The sequence below is a fragment of the Filicampus tigris genome, chromosome 11 (assembly GCF_054856515.1).
Source record: "Filicampus tigris isolate MCC_2025a chromosome 11, RoL_Ftig_1.0, whole genome shotgun sequence".
NCBI lineage: Eukaryota > Metazoa > Chordata > Actinopteri > Syngnathiformes > Syngnathidae > Filicampus > Filicampus tigris.
Window position 1 is genome coordinate 23,564,562 of NC_141227.1, and position 21,676 is coordinate 23,586,237.

Below are 21,676 nucleotides of genomic sequence, written 5' to 3' on the forward strand. Positions count from 1 at the left end.
ATTTTTTGTATTACTTTTTTTAACCGTTTTTAAACTTTCCTTTTTTTATGTTTTAAGAGACATTTTTTACTTGACATTTTTATAAAATGTATTTTTCCACTTTTTATGAAATGGCTGTTTTTTATTTTACATTTTACTTTTATTAGATGGCTGTTGTTTCTGTTTTTAATAAGCATTTACTTTTATCGAAAGGCCACGTTTTTTTTTATCTTAAATGTTATTGGCTTCTTTTATTTGGCTTTTATAAAGTGGCATGGAATGTTCATTTTACTTATAAAAGCCTTTATCAAAAGGCCTTTTGGTACTTTAATTTATTTATTTTACTTTGAAAGAACTTTTTTTTTACCTTTTATTTTTGCTTGCAAATGGCTACATTTTTCTTAAAAAAAAAAAAGGAAATTATTTATAATATTATTTTTCCTTTTTTGTACTGATTTGACAGCGTAAAAATCTATCATTTATTATGGGCAACAATGTTTCGAAATGTAATACAATACAATTTTATTTCTACAGCACATTTCATGCTCAGATTGTGAACTTTTATTGCCCCTCCAGCTGAACGAGCGACTTAGCAGCCTGGCTGAGGAGAGTCACAGCACGCAGATGAAGAAGCTCAAAGACGTTTGCAGCAAGTAAGTGTGACAGCTCCAAATGGGCTCTTGTGTTGGGTCGCGTCAGATTGTGCTGGGTTGTTTTTCATCGCCACCGCCGGTAACCATCCTTTCACTCAGGTGACTTTTCCCTTACATGTCATTGTTGCAGCGGATCATATTGACAACCGTGTTTTTGCCGCCGACTCAGGGAGAAGAAGGAGCTGAAGAGGCAAATGGACCGAAGAAGAACCGAGAAAATCAACTTGGCAAAGACCAAAGAGAAACATCTAGCAGAAGAGTAGGATTTCTCATGAATGCTGACTCATTATGCCATCAGCATTCCAGTCCTCGCTTGATTCATTTCTTTGAAAAGCTTTCATCTCGCGTCTGTCTGTGTGCGCGTGCGTCCCAGAGAGAAGATGGAGATCAATAAGTCGTACGTCAATGAAGTGGTGCAGAACATCAAACGGGTGAGCGCAGGCCGAAGTCAAGTCGCGCGTGTTTTGGTCCCTCCACACTAGCCAACTAACTCGTCTGCGTGTGCGTGTGCGTTTTTGTGCTTGCAGCTGGAGGAGACCCAGGCCAAGCGGCACGAGCAGCTGGTGGAGCAACACAATCATCTGCTGCACGAGATAGACGAGCAGAAACCCAAGGTAGAGCGCACACGCGCACCTAAAAAGCTGCAGTTCTAAAATCGAGTGGCCGTTAAAACACAGGCGCGCAGCTCTTAAAACTAGAACAATTGTCAGTATGAAAGTTTCATATCATGATTATAAAGAGCAAAATGATCTTTTGTCTCAGGGATTTGTTCATAAAAGTTGCATGAGTCAAAACATTGGGGATGCAATATACTGTAATGACAGCCAAAGCAGTGCTGCTCAAAATATTAAAAGAAAAAAAAAAATCTACAAATACAAAAACATTAGTCACAAAAATTGCACTTTTGCACTGATTCTGAATTTGATAACAATAATACTATAATAACAATAATAGAATATTTACTGTAGTAATATATTCAGTAATATTTATAAATTAAGAGTTTGATTCAGCAACATTTTTTTTCTTTTTTTTGTGAAACATGACATCATATCTATAAATTCCACATCATGGTAAAATCCATGTTGTACAAGCTTTCATAAGTCAAACTTCAAAACAAAAGAAATGAAAAATGTCTCAATGATGTGATCAGCTTGAAAAAAAAAAAAATTGCTGAAATACCTTGAGGGCCAGACAAAGACATTTCTCTTTAAAATTTAATGTTGACCAGTGCAATTATTTCATAAAACACAAATTATCTGAAAAACTAAAATATTAGACAAATTACAACAACTATTTGAAAAAATATTTGAGAAATTATACACATGTTGCTAGAAAAGAAATCTAGAAAAGAAATATAAGGTAAAAAATGTAAAACATTAGAAAACAATACCAAAATATTAGAAGACAAAAGAAATAATATTTAATGAGTACATGAACATTGGCCCAAAATACAAGAATAATAGAAAGTTATGTAGAAAAATACGTTTAAAAACAGAAATATTGAACAATGATACAAAAATATTCAGTAATATTGTAAGAAAAACACAAATAGTGGAAAAAAAAGACAAAAATATTCGATTCTTTTGTTTTTTAAAATTGAAAACAAAATGAAAGAAAATATAGGATGACAGTATGCAATTGTGAGATTTAACATACAAAAATATGAGATAAAAATACAAAAGGAAACATCCCAAAATATTTGATACAAATGCAAACGTAGTGGCGAATTCATACAAAAAAATGTGACAGCAAATGTGACAGCTTCAGTTTGCCCCAAAGCACTTTGTGAAGCATTTCAACGGCATTGCAACTTGTCAGCTGCAGGGCGCCATCGAGGCCGAATTCCAGGAGAGGTTTGACCGTTTGCCCGGCGAGATTCGAGACTTCCTGCAGGACAGGAGGCCCGAGGTCCGAGGCCACAGCAAGTCCCGACCGTCCACCCCCAACGAGATTCTCTCCGAGGACGACTGAGCGGCCGGCTGAGCGGCCGGCCGGGCGGCCGCCGTGTCCGGAACGTACAAAGCATGACAGCAGCCCAAACGCATGCGCGCGGACGTGAAGTCGAACACGTCGCTTGCTTCGACTTCAATCGGGAGTCCGGATGCAGCATGCGCTTGGATGTACCTCAACGTTGGCCGCCGCTCATGAAGCCTCATTTCAGTCCTCTCTCCGTCCTTTCCATCTGCCTCTATTCTTCCCCATGCAACCTACTTCCCTTCCGGCTTCCTACCTACGCTCCTTCCTTGCTATGTACTGACCTCCTAACCTACGGGCCGCATGACCAACCAACCTGTCAGTCTCTTCTACCTACCTAGCGGACAACTAACCAACCGACTTAACCTTGCTACCGATGATTCTTCCTGCCTTCCTCCCAAAACGAGAATCAGTTTCTTGCTCCTCCCCAAAATGTGCCAGCCTACCTTCTCACCTAGCCCCTGACCTCCTAGCTATGCGCCAAGCTAACCAACTTCCTAACCTATCAGCCGACCAACCTGCAGAGATGGGCGTTCCATCCCAGGCTCGGACGGACGCCTATTTTGGGGGATGAGGGACGACGACCTTTGTATTTATTTGATTATTTATTTTTAGAAAGGGTGGACTAAGCAAGGACACAAGTGGGTTTTCGTCCATCCCCGTAATCGTCCCTAACCGGATCAAGTACCGACGGATGTGTTGTGTTGTCTTCTTTAAAAAGAAAGACCACTGTTTTCTTCTGCAATACCAGGGAGTTGCCTTCATTAACTGCCTGCAACAACCACTTGCGAGTCCCTTTTTTTTTTTTTTCCTCATGCGCATTCCCCGCAGTAACATTGTACACACAGACATAGTTTGCCCTCTAGTGGTGCAACATATTTAATACACCCTAACTAAATCCTCCATCCTGGACCTTGAACTGGTTGAAGCATGTTTGGATTCTGTTGTTGTTGTTGGTAACATTATTATTATTATTATTATTATTAATATTATTATTATTATTACTATCATTATTATCATTATTCAGTTGATTAAATCAAATCTAAGACAGTAGAACAACGTTCGAGGTTTCCTTTTTGCGTCATCTGTCACATGCGGAAGCGGCAATTGTGCAAATGAATGTGATTGTGACTGTTTTCTCTCACTCTGCATGACGTTTGCCGCTGCTCTTATTGAAACAAGGCATGATGGGAACTTTCCATTGGCGCCTTTGTCACTGACTGTTGGCCTCATGGATTCGTGTCATGTTGTTGCATACAAACAATTTACTGACAGGACTTAATAATAATGTCATTTCTCTCTCACAAAGTCAAAACAAATAACGGTTTTCAAAGTGATCGGATTCTTCCGAGTGGCGGCAGCAGCAGCAGCAGCAGCAGCGGCATTCTTGTGGACTTGGTCGCTGCCTCTCTGCATGACTTATTTCCTTTGAGGTCCAAATGATATTTTCAAACGAGAGCCGTCAATCAAAAAGTTCCTTGTTTATGGTGTGAATACGGACCAACAAATGTTATGTTTGCTTTTGTAAAGATGTAAAGCGGAAAAAAGGAGCCTCCTTGTACAGTGTTGTGTTTGAACTTTCACCTTTATTCAACCGCTTTTTGCAGGGACACGTTTTGATTGGCCCTTGTCTGAACTGGAACAATATTTTTCCCCCTTGGCAGACTTTACTGGTCCACATGTTTGGACATTCATCATTTCAGTGAATGTGCCGTTTGCGCTCAAAAAGCCGAGCGTGCTTTGCTGTTCAGTTGTTGACTGGATCGTATTTCAACGGCATTTGGGCGATTATTACAAGGTTTCAACGAAAAAGCCACATGTATTCTTGGACATGAGAAAATGTGTTTGAGAGGCATGCTAGCAAGAACAACTTTTTTGTTGTTGTATTTCCTTAGAAACTAGTGGCACATTTCAAATAGAAAATACATGTTTAGGTTCATAATGTTCTCCCTAGTTGGGCCGTTGATTTTTTCGGCACTATGTATAGCGAACCCAAAAAGAAAATTACTATACAGTGGACAACAAGAGAAGACGTGCAAAAAAAAAAAATTGAAGTGAAGACATCCGGACAGGAAGCGGCGACATCACAGCAGCTGGACGTTGGTCAGCTTCACGTAGCACACCTCCAGCCAGTTGATGCTTCGCGGGGCGGTACCTTCATTTGGGAAGTCCAGCTGGAGGTCGTTGTTGAAGGTCAGGCCGAAAGTGCCATTGTCACACTTGATGACAATCTGAAAGCTGACAAGACAAGCAGGGTCAGTAAGCGCTCCTCAGTCAGCCAAGGTACACTTTCGACAAGTAAAGCCGGAAAATGCCCACAAACGACCGGACGGACTGCCGGCCCGTCAATGTCAGCGCAACATGGGACAGTCGAAAATAATTCACGCAAAGTAAAACAGCTCAAGTCCGAAAGCTGCCGTCAATCGTCCGTGGCCAAAAAATGAACGAGGACTTCTACTTGTGACCACTTGAACCTTTGTAAATCTTTCAGTGCCACTTTAGATATGAGCAACGTAACGCCTTTTTCTCAGCATCAACGCTCGCCACACTTAATCAGGGGTTAGGATTTACAATTGAGGTTTCAAATTAGGGTTAAGGTTTCAAAGTCGTTTTTTTTTTATCTGTGTTATCTTTTTGAATCAGGGTTTCAAAGTAGGGTTAGGTTTTCAAGTGGGGTTTTAAAGGAGGGCAAGGGTTTGAAATGAGTGTTTCAAACTAGGGTTAGGGTTTCAAGGAATTTCAAATGAGGTATTGTGTTACTTACACACACACGTATAAAAATCTAAAATTCTTGATGGTGTAAGAAGTGCAAGTCAGAAAGGAACTGCATATTGAACTCCGGAGGCCGCTAAAATCATTTTAGTGTGAGTAAAATGGATTCATTGGCCAACTCAGGCCTCTTTGCTTCTTTGAGTAATGAAAGATGAGAAAAGGCTCGCTTCAGATCCTCGAGTGTAAATTTGCTCAATTTGTTTTTCCAGCAGGTTCGTTCATCTGCTCAACAGCATCTGGACAAGGTCGACAAAATATATCAACTTTGCCCAAAAAATTTATTCACTCTTTAGATTTACGTACAAATAGTTTCTAAATAAAGGCGTTGAAATAAAGCTGCTGCTGCCGATTCCCGCACTGACCGCAAACAAACGTTTCCCTTTTTGCAACAGTTTCATGTTATTTCTACAGAATACAAAAATAAGCATCAAAAATAGAACAAACTCAATCAAATGAAAACTTCAGGAACAAAAAAAAAAGTCTTATATCGCTCATATTTTTGCGTGTTTACATATAAAGTATATATATATATACGCATTTAATTTGTGTATGAGCTATGTTTAAGGCTATAAGAGGAAAACATGCTAAATATTAGCTGCAACTCCGTTTAAGAAGCTTCAAATCTAAACACTCTACCTTGACATGTAGAAAAGCTCGTTTGCATCTCCCTACGCACGACCATGTGGCCAACTTAATAAATTAAACATTTCAAGTACAGCTGTGTGCAAACGTCTTCGGCCAGCGTTAGAGTTGTTGTTTTAGCGCCGACGTCATCATCATCGTCAGCCAGTGAAAACAAGCGTGTTTTGTATTTGGTAGTGATGGGCACTCGTCCATCACTACCAAATGATGGGCGATGGACAAACACGCATGATAACTGATTCACACACACAGACATATGACATACATATTGTATTTATGCTTGAATATGTCTACGTTCCCTTCAATTACTGTCAATTCTCAGTTAAAGTTTCCAATCTGGAATATTTCCAAAATTTCCCAGTTTGTCTTCCTATGGACATATTCGTGGAACTTTCCCACCCCTTAGCAAAACTCGTGGCGGTGGTGACCAAAGACTTTTGCACCGAAAATGTACTTTGTCGTCTTCATCAGGAACAAAGAGGAGGAGGAGGAGGAGAAAAGCTGGTCTTGGTGGTCCAGACCAGCAACCGGTAAAGTGAAACACAGGCCTGCAGTTGGAAGCAAAATCCTTCCCGGTAGGCACATTTGAAAAGCGTGCCGAGTGTCAGTGTGGGGGTTGGCGGCGGGCCACAAAGGCGGCGCAGGAGGAGCAGAAAGGACGCGGCGAGTTGGCGGGAAGTTGGCGGCACAGCGAACAGATCGGTTGCGCCATCTGGCGGAGGAGGCGAGTCGACTTTCTCTCCGCGCCATCGGCCTCGCGGCGCCAGTCGCCGTCGGGCGGCACGTCCAGACGCAGCGGCCCGGCCGCTCCTCCTCCCGGGTACGCGGGCGTGCGCCGCGGAGCAAAGGCGGCGACGTCGGCGCGACAGCCGGGACGCAACAAGGTGGCGTAAAGACCGAGAGGGGCGGCAGAGACGCCCCCTCCTGGTCTGGAGAGCGACGACGACGACGACGAGGAGGAGGAACGATGAGGAGCGCGAGGAAGCGTCCCGTAAGTCAGGGAGACGCCCGCGCGCCGCTCATGCAGAGCCATGGCGTCCGCCTCGTCCTGAACGAAGCGCCATCCGGATCCTGACGAGAAAAGGGGGACAAAGGCAAGAGTGAGAAAGTAGTTGTGTCCACATATGTATATACATACACATACATATATATGCAGGACGGGAAGGGGAGGAGTTTACCTCGGGGGGGTCGTGAGCTCGGCGGGGGGGCGTGCTGTGTCGGTGAAGGTGCGAGAGGCGACCGGACGCCGTGACGGGAGGACAAGGAGGGTGAAGTGAAGGACGACGACGACGAGGTGGCGGTGAGGGCGCCGGGCAGGCTTGAAGGCGAAGGCGAGTGACTGGACACCGACGCCTTGTGAAACAAACGGCGGAGGAAAGGTGGAAAGGGAAAACGGGACAAAACAAGATGGCGGAAAGGTGAACTAAACACAAATTTCAAATGAGACTAGCGGGAAAGAGCCAAAGTAATCGCTTGTGAACTAAATGTAACAGCCAACGAAAAGGTTGACTGAATTTGAAGAATGACGCGTGTGACACGCGAGCACAGGGTGGCAGCAGGAAGGCGCATGCGACTTGACTTACGGAGCCGTGGGCGGGGCCGAGGTTGGTGCTCAGGTTTCGAGTGACGCGGCGAAGGTTTTCCGCGCTGTAGCTCTCGTCCACGCCGTCTGGACACTGAACAGCAAGTCGCCACGTCACTCGCTCAGTCCGAGCACAATTTGCTGTGTTCGGCACGTAGTACCTTGGTTGTGGGCGTGGTGTAGGCGCGTCTCTCGATCTCGGCCGTCGGCGTTTTGGAGCGCCGCGATCCAGACGGGATTCTCCTCAGTCCTGCGGCACCCACAAAAAAAAGAAAGCAACACTTGAATTATGTATATCAAGTGTCTAATCAATTACTTTTGCAACAGGAGGCATCCCCCACGGATCCTTCCTAACTCCCATTAACATCGTCAGTATTTGGGGAAAACATCAATAGTTTGGAAATAGTCTGCTGTTGAATTTCTTTTCAAATTCATGCGAGCAAGACGACAGCTAATATAGCATTTGCACGCCGGTCTGCTTTTAGCTGACCGGCATTTATTGCTTTGCTCCGTTTTGCCTTTTAAAAGTTTCGTCTACGTTAAAAATGGACTGCGTGGATGAAGTTTTCTACCCGCGTTGTTGCTGGGAGCGCTGCAGTGCGTGCTGGGAGCCAGCAGGCTGGCCTGGTACAGAGAGTCCAGTTCGGAAAGCTCCTCGGTGGGGGGTGGCTCCGCGCCTGCGCCTCCTCGCATCACTGGTGCATTGTGGGAGCTGTAGTATCTGCTGACGTTTTGCGCCCAGCGCTCCACAGGCAGCAAAGTCCCGCCGCCCTCCAGACGGGAAGAGGAAGTCTCAAGTGGCCGGCCGGCGGCGGGCGCAGGCGGGTGCTCGTCGGGGGCCGGCTCGAGTGCTTGAGTGACAGGAGCATGGTCAGGAGGGTGTGACGGTAAGCGGGACCACTTCCTGGTGGGGGGTGTGGCGGAATAAGGCTCCTCCTCCATCAGGTTGTCCACTGTGTCAGGTGGCGCGCAATATGACCTTGAGGTGGGCGGGAACTCCGATGGGGTGCCGTTCCACTGGGGGGCCGCCCCCTCGGGTAGACCTGGGGAGGTCATCTCTCTCGGGGGGCTTGGGGCCACAGAGACCAGCGCAGGAAGTGACCGGCTGCTAACCAGGGCCACCCTGCTGGGCTCGCACGCTGGAGTGGGCGCAGGGAGGGGGGCGGGCTCATGGGAGGAGCTGCTTTCGATGGGGCGAGGAGGTGGAGGAGGAGGAGGAGATGAGGTGAGAGGCGGGCCTCGCCGGTCCTGGATGGAAGCCGATTGCTCGTCACAATTGTCAGTCAGGAGTATTTGCTGCGGGACAGGCTTTTCACTGCGGAGACACACACACACACGCCTGTGAGAAAATGGCACCGGGTGAACGAGTGAGTCCGCCAGTACGTATGTGCACGCGTGTCAGCGAGAGGGGGAACGTGTTTGCATCTGCAGATCTTAAGAAGCTGGAAGTCCACTTGGGCAAATTTAAGTTCTCACTTTCCTTTTTTCAGTTGACTGCTGACTCGTGATTGGCCGAGCAGACTGCAGGGTACCTGGGCAGCTGCTGCTGGTCAAGGTGATGACGATGATGAGGATGAGGATGATGATGATGCTGCTGCTGCTGCTGCTGTAGCAACAGCAGCCGTTGCTGCCTGCCGCGCGCTCTCCTCATGCCACGCTGCAGTCGGCCGTGACCGCGAGAGCCGCCCTCACTCGCCGACCTTAGCTTAGCTACACGAGCGGCACCAACCGAAAAAGCAAAAAAAAAAAAAAAACAAAAACAAAAAAAAAAGGAAAACAAACATGAACAGAAAATATGATTGCATGCACAAATGAAGACAAAAGTAAATGTGGTAAAATATATGAACAAAAGTAATGAGTCTGAAAATGGTGAACGAATGAACTGACAGAACAAAAAGCTTTGCTGCAGCTTGTTTTGTATGAAAAAAAAAAAACACAACTGAAGTATTATTGTATTTCACAAAAAAAAAATGCCCAATGTCCAATATCCCCCCCCCCGGGATCTGCTGCGAATAAATGAAAATCTGCAATTGTTGAAAAAGTTTTTCATTACCTGTAAGTGCCATAAGATGGCGGCATAGCACTATTACTTATGTTCAAACTAACGTGTGCGGGTCAACTGACTTCAACGTACTTCCTTGACATAAAGAGGCCACCAGATGGCGCCAAAGTAACGCTGCTACTGCTCGGGCCTGTGCTTCAAAATTGTGAGTAGGTGACATTTTCAGCAAATTGATGGAGGATAGGTTCCACAAAAGCACATTTGCAGAATAGTGCAACTAGGTGTGTGCTGCGTTTAGGGTGGGGGGGTATGCCAGCCATGTGTGGGCGGCGCTCTCGTGACCTCGTTTGAATATGCGAGAGAAGATGATGATGATGATGATGATGATGATGATGGTGATGGTGAGGATCTTACAGAGGGCTTCATTGACTGCCGAGAGGGCGGCGGCGACCTCGCCCGCCTGCTCCAGGCGCACCGACTGGTCCAGCAGAAGCTCCGCCTCCGACAGACACCGATCCAGACTGTCGCCTTTGCCTGGCGAGGTCAACACACACACACACACACACAGACGGCGGGACTCATTTCAGCTACCTTGAGACGTGCCTTTTTCTAACATGGATTCAATTGATATTTTACCCCACGATAAGGACAACATGAGAAAAGGCTGTTTTTTTCGGTTTTGCACATGGATTCGAATGGAAAACTAAGAAATCACATGTATGAATAGCAAAGTATTCACAGTGTTTGTGCAATACACGAGGGGCTGAAAAATCTGAAAATACGGAAACTTTCCAGATGCACGACATCATAGGAGAAAAGTGACAAAGTTCACGTCGCACATTTTTTGACCAACTTGTGCAGAAATGCAGCTCATTCCACATCTTTTTTTCACACCCCTTTTCTTGTCACTATATTTTGAGTTGGGGGGGGGGTGATAAGGTCATCGAGAGGCACAAAAGAAGCTGGGAACCCAAAGGACGAATGCGTGTGCGCGTACCCTGGATCTGCAGCTGGTCCAGGTCCAGGTACTTGCTGGGTCTGGGGTTGAAGGCGAGCTTGGCCTCCCTGTCCTTCTCCTGCTGCCGCTGCTGCTCCTCCTCTCGGGCCCTCCTCAGCACCTCCTCCTGAAGCTGGTCCAGCTCGCTGCGGCCCGCCGGGGGTGCTGCTCACACACGCACACACAACGGTTCCGATTTGAATCATATCTCCTTCCTTTGCTTCTAGGAAAAGAAGCTACAATGACATTATTTTAAACAATCGTTACCATTACAGAATAGATAAGGTGCAAATAAGTCTTTCCACTTTTGTCAATTTACTATTGAAATAATACGAGAATGATTTTGTTTGAAAAAGGTATGGCCTGTCTAAGATAAAAGTCATCATCTTGGTGCCAAGCAACACCATTTAGTCAAACCCGCCATCTTGTGGCATCTTTAGGCAATTCTAAGCCTTTGTAGGGGCGGCATGAATTTGTTTTTCTTTTTGCGGCAGGGAGCGCTCCCTCGCCCGCAAATAGCAAGCCATCGCTGTAGTGGAGTTGCGCAGTTGACCAAGCGTCATACCGGGGCTCCTTGTCGAGGCCGAGCCGACGTCGCGCAGCAGCGCTCCGCTGCTCTTGCATCTTGCGTTCTTCCAGGATGGTCCTGATGAGGACGTCTGCCTGGCCACACCCTCCCTGCAGAAAACACACAAGCAAACGTGTCTTCGGTGTCGGCTTGATGAGAGATGGAAAAAAAAAAAAGACAAACAAAATGTGAAAGGTTGGAAATCACATTCACAGCCAAGTTTGATAATGCTGCTGCTGCTGCTCAAATTGTTACGTCGGTGCCAGTTTTCAAGCCTGACTGTGACTTGGAACTACAGTCAGCTCATTTTTCTTCACACCGACTCTCTACTTTTCATTTGTCAAATCAAATAAAGCCGTACACCTTGCCGTTCATTTGTACTTTCCTGAAAAGTGTACTTTTGTCATTTTGCCTTGCTGTCTACAGTCGGGTCCGCATTGTGCATGAGAAACTGTTGTGAATGACTCGAACTGGTTCAATGAAGCCATAAAAAGCGCAAAACAGCAGAGCTGCCAAAACTGAACTGCCACATAGCGCCGGTTTAGTGTCCCATCTACACACCAGGGAAGCAGATTTTTTTTCTTGTAATCATGCGAAATGCCTCTCGCGTCTGCCAAACGAGCGAGGTGAGGTCAGTGCGCGGAGCGCAAACAAGAGCAAAACAGCCCGGCCGGTCTCACCGCTCCAGCGAGTTGAGCTCCAGGCTGACGGGACTGCTGCTGTTCCTCTCGCTGCTCTCGTACCCGCTCTCCATCCTCTGGATCAGCCTGGGAGAGGGCGGCGGCGGCTGCTCTCTCATCGCGCCGGCCCCCCTGGGGGAGGCGTCCCCTTGCTGGCTCAGCAAGGCGCCGCCTCTCTCCTCCACAGAGGCGGCGACGGCGACGAGGGTCCCGGCGTGGTCCGTCTCGGGGGTGGCGAGCGGGCTGTAGCCGCCCTGCCTGCGCCGCGCGAAGATGCTGTCGATGTTGAGCGCCTCCCTGCGGGGCCTCCACGCCGGCCGGTACCTGCCCGAGGCCGCGCCCCCCGACGAGCTGGATTTGGAGTCGCTGCCGGTGCTGTCGGCCTCCCAGCGGCGAGGGCGAGGGGAGGAGGACGCGGCGGCGGGCACGTGGCCGCCGGAGGAGACGATGCCGGCGGCCGGCAGAGAGGAGGTGGAGGAGGTGGCGGAGAGGGCTCGGCTGTGGAGCAGGTTGCTCATGGTCTCCTTCAAGTCACGCAGACGGCTGGTCGAGGAGGACGATTTGGGGGCCTGGCGAGGGACCTGCCGCTCCTTCAGTGTCTCTCCTGGGGGAGGATAAGAGGAGGTCATGTACGGTCACTGGCAGGAGGAGGAGGGGGAGGGCATGTTAATCAAGAGAAGTGAAATGTCAGATGTTAACATGGCTGACGATGGAAAATGACGCAACTTTTCAAGTTAGGGCTGCGAGATATCATCTTCAATCGCAATCTTAGACCTCAACCACACACACAAATCCCATTTCTGTTCTAAATCATTATCGCCCCTTTGCTTATGAAGAAAAAAAGCAAATTGACAATGATATTAATCAAAAGGTTTTGACCTTTGTTTTTTTTAATCCTGTTCTCGGATTCCTGAGACCAAGAAAGCTTTGAAAGGCCTTCTTTTGCATCAACTTACACAGAAATGATCAAAATAAATGTTTTTCTTGTTGGGAAATCCTTTTGGCAAAACAGTTTCATTCAATATGAAATCAGATTTCATGCCAAAATGAAAAGCGCAAATGGACTAAGCAAGAAACTTAACGTAGATTTGGATCTGGCCCAAGACCTTAAGCTAGACACCTGTGATTTAGACCGTTCAATCTAAAAAAATTGACAACAACAACAACAACAACAACAAGCGGGGGAAAAAAGGGATTTAAAAAAAAGGGGGGGGGCGGGAAATGAAAAAGTGTTGAATGAACCTAACATGCATGTTTTTGGACTGTGGAAGGAAAGTGGAGTATTGAGAGAAAATCCACGCAAGCACCGGCAGAGCATGCAAGGTCCACACAGGAAGGTCAGAGGCCATATTTGAAGCCCAAAGTGTGCTCCGAAGTGTGAAGCGGACTTGCTAACCGCGAGAAATCCCGCACCGTACCCTCGCTGTGGTAACCGGCCGAAGGGGCTTCCTTGTCTGCTTTCACTCTGCGGAGGCGGCCGGAGCCGCGCCTCCTGTCCCGAGCTGGGGCCGGGCCGCCCTTCCTCACGGTCTGCCGCTGCTCGGCGTCCGCCGCGTGGCCTTGGCAACGACAAGCACGGCAACACAGCTTTTACCGCACACGTTTAAAAAAAAAAAAAAAAGAGAATAAACCAAAGAAAATCATGAGGCGATGATGGTGAGCAGTGATTTGGGCCGAGCTGCACCCGCACTCTCAGTGGATCGCCCACCTATGGCATCCAGACTGCAGAGCGAGGCGTAGCACGGTGCGTCGGGGCGTCGGGGGCGGAGGGCGCTCGTCGGTGGGTCCGAGGGGCGTTGAGCGGCCGGGGGCCCATGGTGTGAGGGGGCGGGCTGTCGGGACGAGGTGCTCTCCGTGGATGAGTCTGTGCGAGCGTCGCTGGAGATGGACGGCTCGCGGCCTGAGTTGGGGGGGGGGGGGGGGGGGGAGCACACTTCGGTTAGCAAGCGTGTGTGTGCGAGGCTCACGTGCACATCAGAGCTACTGCTCGCACAAATTCAAGAAACCCCCCTTTATTGAGAGGATACATTTCACACAAATCCATAACAGGTCGCTGTTAAAGGAAGGAAAAAACGGTCCCCCTCCCACACACTTTACATTGAGTAAAACTGACTTTTTACACACATTGTAAACACATTTGAACACACAAGAAAAATCAACTGAAAGCATAAAAGTTTTTTTTTTTTAATTACGTGTTAAGAACGCTGTGCGTTAGAAATGTCCCTTAAATTCATTCACTGCCATTGACAGCAATAAAGTGTTAAAGAAGCATGTTAGCTAGGAGGGCTCGCAGTGAATACGCTAAAAGGCGGGCGGGGCCTGGCGGGGTGGCGTGCGACGTCGCAGTGTCTGTGTGAATGAACGACATATGAAGTTGCAAACAAAAGAAATTTGGACTGGCGCGTATCTCACGCTTCCTCCTCCCTCTGTCCCAGGGGCGGAGCCAGAACATGGCTGATGGGTGGGCCTGAATATTTCTGTCACTGACCACAATCCTCCTGTCCCAACACAAAGTATATTCAAATAAAATGACAAACGCAAAAATATAAAGTTCAGATCTTCCAATTATGCCATTCTAAATATGAAAGAAAATAAAGAAACGCGACGAACCCCAAAATTCCAAAATAATTTCATTAATAATTGACTAAAAATGTAAAAGTATACATTTTTTCATGAATCTCACTGGGTGGTCAGTTTGTCAGGCCCACCCAGATTGACAAAGTGCCCACCGCCAGTCTGCCCATCGCTCCGCCCCTGCTCTGTCCCGACGCGGCTCAGCTGTAGCTTTTTTTTTTTTTTTTTTTTCTACTCCCCTTTGCCGAGAGAAAAACATAGTTAAAGCTATTTGTTGCTCTCTTTTTTTCTTCCCTTGGGCTGAGGAGATGAGAAGAAACTGACACGACGACTGACTGCGACGTAGCAAGTCCGTGAAAGGTGAACGCGAGGGACCACGGCATTGCGAAAATGATGACTGTGACATATTGCGGCCCACTACTAAAAGACGTACAACAGCGTAGGGCTGGGCGATATCGTCTTCCACAAACTCTTTGAACTGATTTGGATGGATGACTTCTAGTTCAAAATAACCACGCTTTTCAGTTCCTCTCTCGAATGAATGGCTAAAATCAAGTCATCGCCCAACCCTACAACAACAACCAGCAAGCGCTAGCTTGCGTCGTCACCTGGGTGCTACTACGACTACTAGTACGAGTACTACGACATGTACTACACATCCCATTTTAGTTACCTGGTGTTCTGCGGCTGTGCTACTACTACGACTCCTAGCTGTGTTGTAGTTACCCGAGTCCTCGCTGTCGTAGCACGCCTTGCTGACGCGCCGCTGCGGCTCCGGGCCCAGGCGCGGCGCCAGCGAATCCTGCGCCGGCACCGGCGTGCCGCGGGGGTCGGCGTAGAGCAGCAGGAGGGGCTGGTAGTGGCCCTTGATGCAGCGCGACACCACGTCCTTCCACTTGGGCCCGATCTGCCGACAGACAAAACGTTTTGCCGCTGCATGGTCAAATTGATGCCATTCTTGTTGTCGCCAAGTCATCTGTTATTTTTGCACATGACTAACCAATGTCAAGTGTTGCAATGGAGCAAAACTCTCTTAAACTGTCTGAAAAGTGCTGTCAAACTCTGCCACTTTCCTCACTCTGCGGGAGCCGTGCGGCATGACAACCCTAGTTGGCCTCAAGATTCAAAGTCTGGAAATTGTTGTGAAAGTGTTTGGTTCGCTATGATTTGAGTAAGCCTGTTTTGTTCCAAATGGACTGCTCTAATGTTTTGGTGCAGAAAGAACTCGTCAGCCATGAAGGTGAACTGCACCGCTTTGTCAGCTCTGATCATTTTATCGACTGCATCACCATGGCTCGGAGACCTTCGAAAAAGTCGTCGTTGCTCATTTTGTCCGCTCGAGGTTGCACTGGCAGCCACTTGAATGAAATTCTGAAAGTGGCGCCTACTCAACATTTGAGGCCTGATATTGATTCACTTGATAAAAAAACTGCACGTTTGACAAGCGAAGGAAGCCGACTTCGTAACTTGGAACAAGAAAATAATCAAGTCATGCGAATATGTGACGAACACACTTGCCGTTATTTGGACCAAAACAACGGGCAAAATTTGGAATCATCGTCATTTCTAGCTGATGCGGCCGCAAATGTGCCGGTCCGGCCGGCCCAGCTGACATCGGATTGGTGCGATTGTGGCCCCTGACCAAAAAATGCTTGACAGCCTCGTCTGAGCAGAAGCGAAAAGTGTCCATTGCACAAGCGGCTGAGCAACCGCAATGGACCGCACTCACTCACTCACTCACTCAATTCAGTCTTGCCTCAGCTAAGACGCGCCATCCCACTCGATAAAAACGTCACACGGCAGGCGAAAACGTACCAGTGCGTTTCTGCCGTCTTCCTGTCCGCTTTTTTTTTTTTTTTTCTTTCTCCTCCTTCAAGAGTGAAACTGCGACTTGTTATTTGAACTCTTCCTTAATAGAACACCTTCAGCTCTGGTGCGCTCCAACAGGATGTTCACCAAACTTTGTTGTAAACGCGCGTGTGAGTGAGGCAGAAAGAAAGACAGAAAGAGATTGCAGTGTGGGCAAAACCCGGTGCGCGCGCGCGTGCGTGCGTGAGTGAGCTCTGACCACACCCTCATCTCTGTCCAGCTGGCCCGATAAACAATGGAGGGAAATCCGTGTTTTGACAAGCGGCGGCGGGCGAGGTGGCCAGGGAACGTGATTGGACGAGAGCGGCAGAAGGAGGGACGAGCACACTTTGAAAGACGACGACGACAAACACAAAGTGGTGGAAAGAGGAAGAGGGAGGCGTTCCGACGTGTGTGGGGAGGCCACATCAGAACGTGCTGAGCTCATTCGCGTAGTTGCTCATTTTTTCCAAGAGTGAGAGAAAACATGCTTGTTTCCCACAATGCACCTGTGCTGTGGACAGCGAGCTGGCCTCGACTGATAAATAAACGCGTGAGCACATATTCTTTGTGTAGCGCGATGCCGTATTTTGTGGCTTCGGTAGTCGTCGTTCCCGCAGAGCAGAGAAAATAGAGTCCGGTGAGGATTGTTGGATCCTCTCTTTGGAGCTGCTGCTGCCTGCTGCCTGCTGCTGCTGCTCGGTATGTTAGTTAAACCATTAAGGCCGCCAGCGCGTGACTGCATTTCTACCACTAGAGGGCTGTTGCATCTTTCTACCCTCAAACCAGGAAGAGCGTATACGCATACTGCTCGGGTTTTTGGATGAAAAGTAGTGCGTCTCTTGCACTGACACTTTATTTTCATATCTTTGATTGAAACAGTAAAGATGAATAAACTCGGGCTTGTGTGAAAGCCACAGGTCTAAACTCTCAAATTCTTTTGGAACGATATTTCCATCTGCTACAGGGGCTGGGAAAACTCTTAAAAAGGTTTGAGAGGGTGATTCCAAAGTCCCCCTTCGGTTTTGGGGAGATGTTGAGTCAAGCGCTTTAGGCCTTCATGGGTTAAAGTAGCAGTTGTTGCAATTACCGTAACAATGATCATTTCCGTTAGCCCGTCTATGGCGTTTTGCGTTCGACGTTAGCAGAAAGTTAGGAGGTGCTCCTCCTTACATGGTTTCCTAGAACTATTTGGTGGTGAATTCACACGTTTAATTCTCTTTCCTCACATTTCCAGTAAACTGCAACTGGGAGTAAAACAAATAAATAAATCAACAGCCTGTTTGTCGATATGTGACCTGACATTGATTGGCGACCAGTCCACCTCAGCCGAGAGCCTAAAAAGGACAAGCGCTATAGGAAATGGAAGCTCAGCTGTGGTACACGCACACCCCGGAAAGCGTTCTTTCTCATGGTGTCATGTGATGATGAGCTGCCAGGGGGTCGGACTGACTGGGAAGCATCAAAGATTCAAGTTGATGAAGCGCAAGATGCAACGGCAGCAAATAAGAACAGCACAAACCTCCTTGACGTGGGCGTCGTCAAAGTACATCCAGCGTCGGATTTTGGTTTGGAAGAAGAAGGTGGAGTAGTGGCGGCCGTAGTAACACACCATGCCCACTAGGTAGAGCTCTGCTTGCCGAGCCTTCTCTTCTGTCACTCTGTAAAACAACTGCGCCCACGCAAGTGCACACACACGCACACGCACGCACGCGCACACAGGTCCCATTGTCAATCATGAGCAACTAGCAGAGCCGGGCATTCCATCCATGTCCGTCGATCCGTCAATGACGGACGCCCATTTTGCTGACGAATGACGGGAAACATTTTAAATTAGGCGGACAAAGCATATAGTCGGAAGCCCATGTATTTAATCCATCTTTCATCTCTAGTCGACTTTAGTCTATTTTTCGCTGCTATGTAATGATATAATGTGTGAATGACGACCCCCGGTGGACAAAAATAATGTCTGCACTTCTTTCAAGGGATGGGTACTCGCGACGGCGGCCAATGTCGGCCGTCCTCTGATCGGACGCTAGAAATTAGAAAATAAAAGAATACAATATTGCCATTCATGTCACACAATTTTAAGGAAAAATGCTATTTTGAGATAAATATCTTCCTTTAAAAACATCTATCATTGTTTTGGGGAAATTGTAGGCATTTGTATAATTGTGTGTTTGTTCTGTTTAATAAGCGGCTGAAGGTGCACTGGCTAGTGTGGCTCTCCATGCTCACATATCAGAGTAGAGACTTCCTCAATTATGTTTTTTTTTTTTTTACTTGACTCAAATGGTGGCATATCAGAACCTGACTCATAACTCTGTTTTTTGCCCGCAAGCCAAGGCAGAACAAAAACTCTGTTGGGGCCCTCGTAAATTGATGCACCACTGAGCTGCACAAGTTTGTGAGGGTCTCGGTGGCTGGGTGCTTAACTTTTGCGTCCACTATTAGTTTTTGACTTCTTTCAAGGTTTTCTTGCTGCTTTTTTTAATATCTCCTTTTCAGTTTGAATCCAGTCATGACAACTGCCAGGTCACCAGTGTTGCGTCTGGCGTTAGCGTTGCCAGGTGACACGTTTGCGTCACGTTGGAGCGCACTCACGTCTCCCAGGCGCAGGCAAGTTCCCAGGGTGTGGATGACGTCCTCGGCCATGTCGGAGTGGTCCGAGTCCCACACCAGGCCGATGGTGATGATCTCCGGACTGTTGAGGAGGACGCGAGCCATCCGCAGCTGCTGGCCGCACCGACTCTGAGGGGGGAGGATGGCGAAGGGGAAACCTCCAGCAAGGTGTCATTTGCTTCAAGATGAGCCACGTTTCTTACGGGACAATTGCGCAGGTCGCCCATGCTGGCGTTCCGCAGCAGCTCCCCGAACATTCCCGGCGTGCCGTTGTGTCGGGACTCCAGCATCTTCACCGCCTGGTTACTGAGGAACGCGAGAAGCCGTCAGGAGGAAGCAAACGTTGTTGTAGGGGGGAAAGGTAGCAAGTGTTGTCTTCTGGGACACTACTGTTGACGAGTGACAGGTTTCAGCGGCAATGCATGATGGGACTTACCACAGGGAGGTGGTGGAGATGTAATGGACCATCTGAATGAAGGGCAGCGGGTCTGAAGATGCGCCACAGCTGCTGCACACACACTTTGACGCACACAAGGACACATCGTCAACAGGACTTGAGCGGCACCAGGACACATCCAAGTGTCTGCCCAAAACCTTCACAACAAGCGCAAAGGTTCACGGACAACCCAAATGTGGATTCATTTAGTGTCATCTGTTCGGTACGGCAGCAAAATGCACTCGTTTTTAGCCATCTCTGGGGGCGGCCATTTTGTCTTCTGTCGACTGAAAATGACATCACAACTGCTCACGACGACCCACGGTTGACCTGTTCTCTGAATCGGAGCCGTGATTGGTCGTCGTGAGCAGTTGTGATGTCATTTTCAGTCGACACAAGACAAAATGGCCGCACCCCCACAGATGGCTAAAATGAGTGCATTTTGCTGCTTAACTCATATTCCCCAAACGCAAAATGAATCAGAATGCCATGTTTCAACTAGCGGGCCTGCTGGGAACATATTCTTGAAAAAAAAAATGTTTGTCTTGACTTCAGCTTTAACTAGAATCTCACAGTGCAGTTTAGCCAAAGGTACAATCTTGGTGGATTCATGCACTTTTCAAAATTTGTTGTTGTTGTTGTGCAACAAGTGTCTTTCCGCAATATGGTGAAGATATGGCTGTTTTTTTTTTCCCATTTTTATTTTTTGATGAATATTTCTGAAAACACCGCCATGCACTGAGGCCGCGAAGTGGCGAGGGATTCCTGTCGTTTTGAACCTGGATGTGACCAGCTCAAGCGCCACACCTGTTCAAAGAGCGTCATGGCAAACTTCTGGTGAGGGATGCAGTGCCCGGCCGTGCAGACGTCTTCTTTGGACTCGTCGGCGATGTGGAAGTGAATCCTCATCAGGATGTTCTCCTGTCACAAGCCAACAAGCCGGCGTCACGCGCGTCGGGACGACGGACAGGAAGTCGACGGACGGGAAGTCGACGGACGGGAAGTCGACGGACGGGAAGTCGACGGACGGGAAGTCGACGGCGGCGTCTTACGAAGCACTCGGCCGCGTCGTCCATGATGCCCATCTGAAATCTCTGCTCGCCCTGGAATGTCTTGGCGAGGGCGCTGCGCAGCGCGTCCGAGGGCAGCACCGTCTCGCTGCTGTACTGGAACTGAGCAAAGATACTCTGAAGAAGAAGAAACAGACAGCGGCGTGTTGGAAAGGCCACCGGTCCCGCCTGTCGGACGTCTTCACCTTCAGAGCGCAGAAGATGCACGAGTCCTCCATGCACTTGTGAGACGTCAGCTGTCTGAAGCTGCGGCGGAAGATGTCCAAATGCCACAGGACCTAGACCGCACGCAACGTAGCGTCAGAAGAACATAGACATTCGGATTCCATTAACGAGATTGCTTTACGATCCTTCGATTACTTGTCGATTGTCATAGGGTGAGGGAGTGAAATAATACAAATGGATGATGTCATTTGGTGTGACAATTACTCGATGAATGGTCAACTCAAATGATTCTATTCAATTTTGAGAATGGCTTACTTGAATGGCGTCACTATCATATTCAACACCATCATTTGCCTCGGAAAAAACAAACAAAAAAATTAAGCAAAAAAACGCAGATTTTTGCAATTTTTTTCCTCTGCTGTAAAATTTAAGAAATGTGAAAGGCCAAGGTATTAAACAGCAGTCATGTTCTGCCTGTAATTCGTATCTCTATTTTTGTAAGCATTAAGGCACCAAAAATGAAGTGATTTAATTTATTCATCACATAGTTTCTGAATTAATCGGCCGATTAAGTGGTTATCCGAATTTTATTCTGCCAAATATCAGAATCTGAATCAGCCTAAAAAAACAATCGGTCAGGCCCTGTTCAAGAAGTAGAGACTCCAACAAACAAGCTATTGATCACGTTCTACACAGTTGGCAAAATCCTGAAATCAAAAACGTGTGACATCTGTGGATTAGCGAGGCTGAATGTGTTCACAACCAAGCACAGCTTGGACTAACTGAATTATGTTGTCAAATGTGTAACATGACCTAACTAAAAGAACAAGTGAAGGTTAGGAAAAAAAGAAAAAAAAAAGTATGTGATAGCAGTGAAAGTGCGTGATGACTTTGGGCGTGTTTGTTTGCTCCTTCCTGTTCCTGTTGCCGCGCACCCCCCACCCAGGCTGGCATATGTCGTTTTGTTCCCGCAGGAGCCATCAACGGGGGAGTCACGTGAGCTGCCAAATTGGGAGGCAACCGACAGCCTGCTCCTTTCAGCTCCGTTTTGTCAACATTTGCGTCAACCCTTGACTCATGTTGTATTTACCAGATGACTTCGTTCGTTTCCA

At 47.7% G+C, this 21,676-nt stretch overlaps 2 protein-coding genes across 4 annotated transcripts in view; one reads left to right on the forward strand and one right to left on the reverse strand.

The window, feature by feature from the left end:
* Positions 1 to 4,552, forward strand: part of plcb1 (phospholipase C beta 1) — a 20,280-nt gene extending 15,728 nt beyond the window's left edge. For 2 of the 3 annotated variants that reach the window (XM_086046024.1, XM_086046026.1), the window contains 5 exons: positions 556 to 632; positions 802 to 891; positions 1,006 to 1,063; positions 1,160 to 1,246; positions 2,451 to 4,552. In XM_086046024.1, the coding sequence (XP_085902150.1) occupies positions 556 to 632; positions 802 to 891; positions 1,006 to 1,063; positions 1,160 to 1,246; positions 2,451 to 2,603 (465 nt within the window). In that variant the 3' untranslated portion in view covers positions 2,604 to 4,552. The remainder of the gene's footprint in view (positions 1 to 555; positions 633 to 801; positions 892 to 1,005; positions 1,064 to 1,159; positions 1,247 to 2,450) is intronic. The other variant, XM_086046025.1, reaches the window with a different exon arrangement.
* The window catches only part of LOC147140232 (ubiquitin carboxyl-terminal hydrolase 54-like), a 24,789-nt gene continuing 7,285 nt past the window's right edge, over positions 4,173 to 21,676 (reverse strand). Inside the window, exons 3-22 of the mRNA XM_086046023.1 lie at positions 20,585 to 20,677; positions 20,382 to 20,516; positions 20,137 to 20,250; positions 19,330 to 19,412; positions 19,097 to 19,199; positions 18,876 to 19,022; positions 17,794 to 17,943; positions 15,150 to 15,330; positions 13,558 to 13,749; positions 13,268 to 13,408; positions 11,850 to 12,453; positions 11,167 to 11,279; positions 10,602 to 10,766; positions 10,019 to 10,138; positions 9,135 to 9,312; positions 8,175 to 8,917; positions 7,764 to 7,852; positions 7,604 to 7,696; positions 7,199 to 7,373; positions 4,173 to 7,091 (exon numbers count right to left, since the gene is read on the reverse strand). Coding sequence (XP_085902149.1) covers positions 6,625 to 7,091; positions 7,199 to 7,373; positions 7,604 to 7,696; positions 7,764 to 7,852; positions 8,175 to 8,917; positions 9,135 to 9,312; positions 10,019 to 10,138; positions 10,602 to 10,766; positions 11,167 to 11,279; positions 11,850 to 12,453; positions 13,268 to 13,408; positions 13,558 to 13,749; positions 15,150 to 15,330; positions 17,794 to 17,943; positions 18,876 to 19,022; positions 19,097 to 19,199; positions 19,330 to 19,412; positions 20,137 to 20,250; positions 20,382 to 20,516; positions 20,585 to 20,677 — 4,086 coding nt within the window. The 3' untranslated portion in view covers positions 4,173 to 6,624. The remainder of the gene's footprint in view (positions 7,092 to 7,198; positions 7,374 to 7,603; positions 7,697 to 7,763; positions 7,853 to 8,174; positions 8,918 to 9,134; positions 9,313 to 10,018; positions 10,139 to 10,601; positions 10,767 to 11,166; positions 11,280 to 11,849; positions 12,454 to 13,267; positions 13,409 to 13,557; positions 13,750 to 15,149; positions 15,331 to 17,793; positions 17,944 to 18,875; positions 19,023 to 19,096; positions 19,200 to 19,329; positions 19,413 to 20,136; positions 20,251 to 20,381; positions 20,517 to 20,584; positions 20,678 to 21,676) is intronic.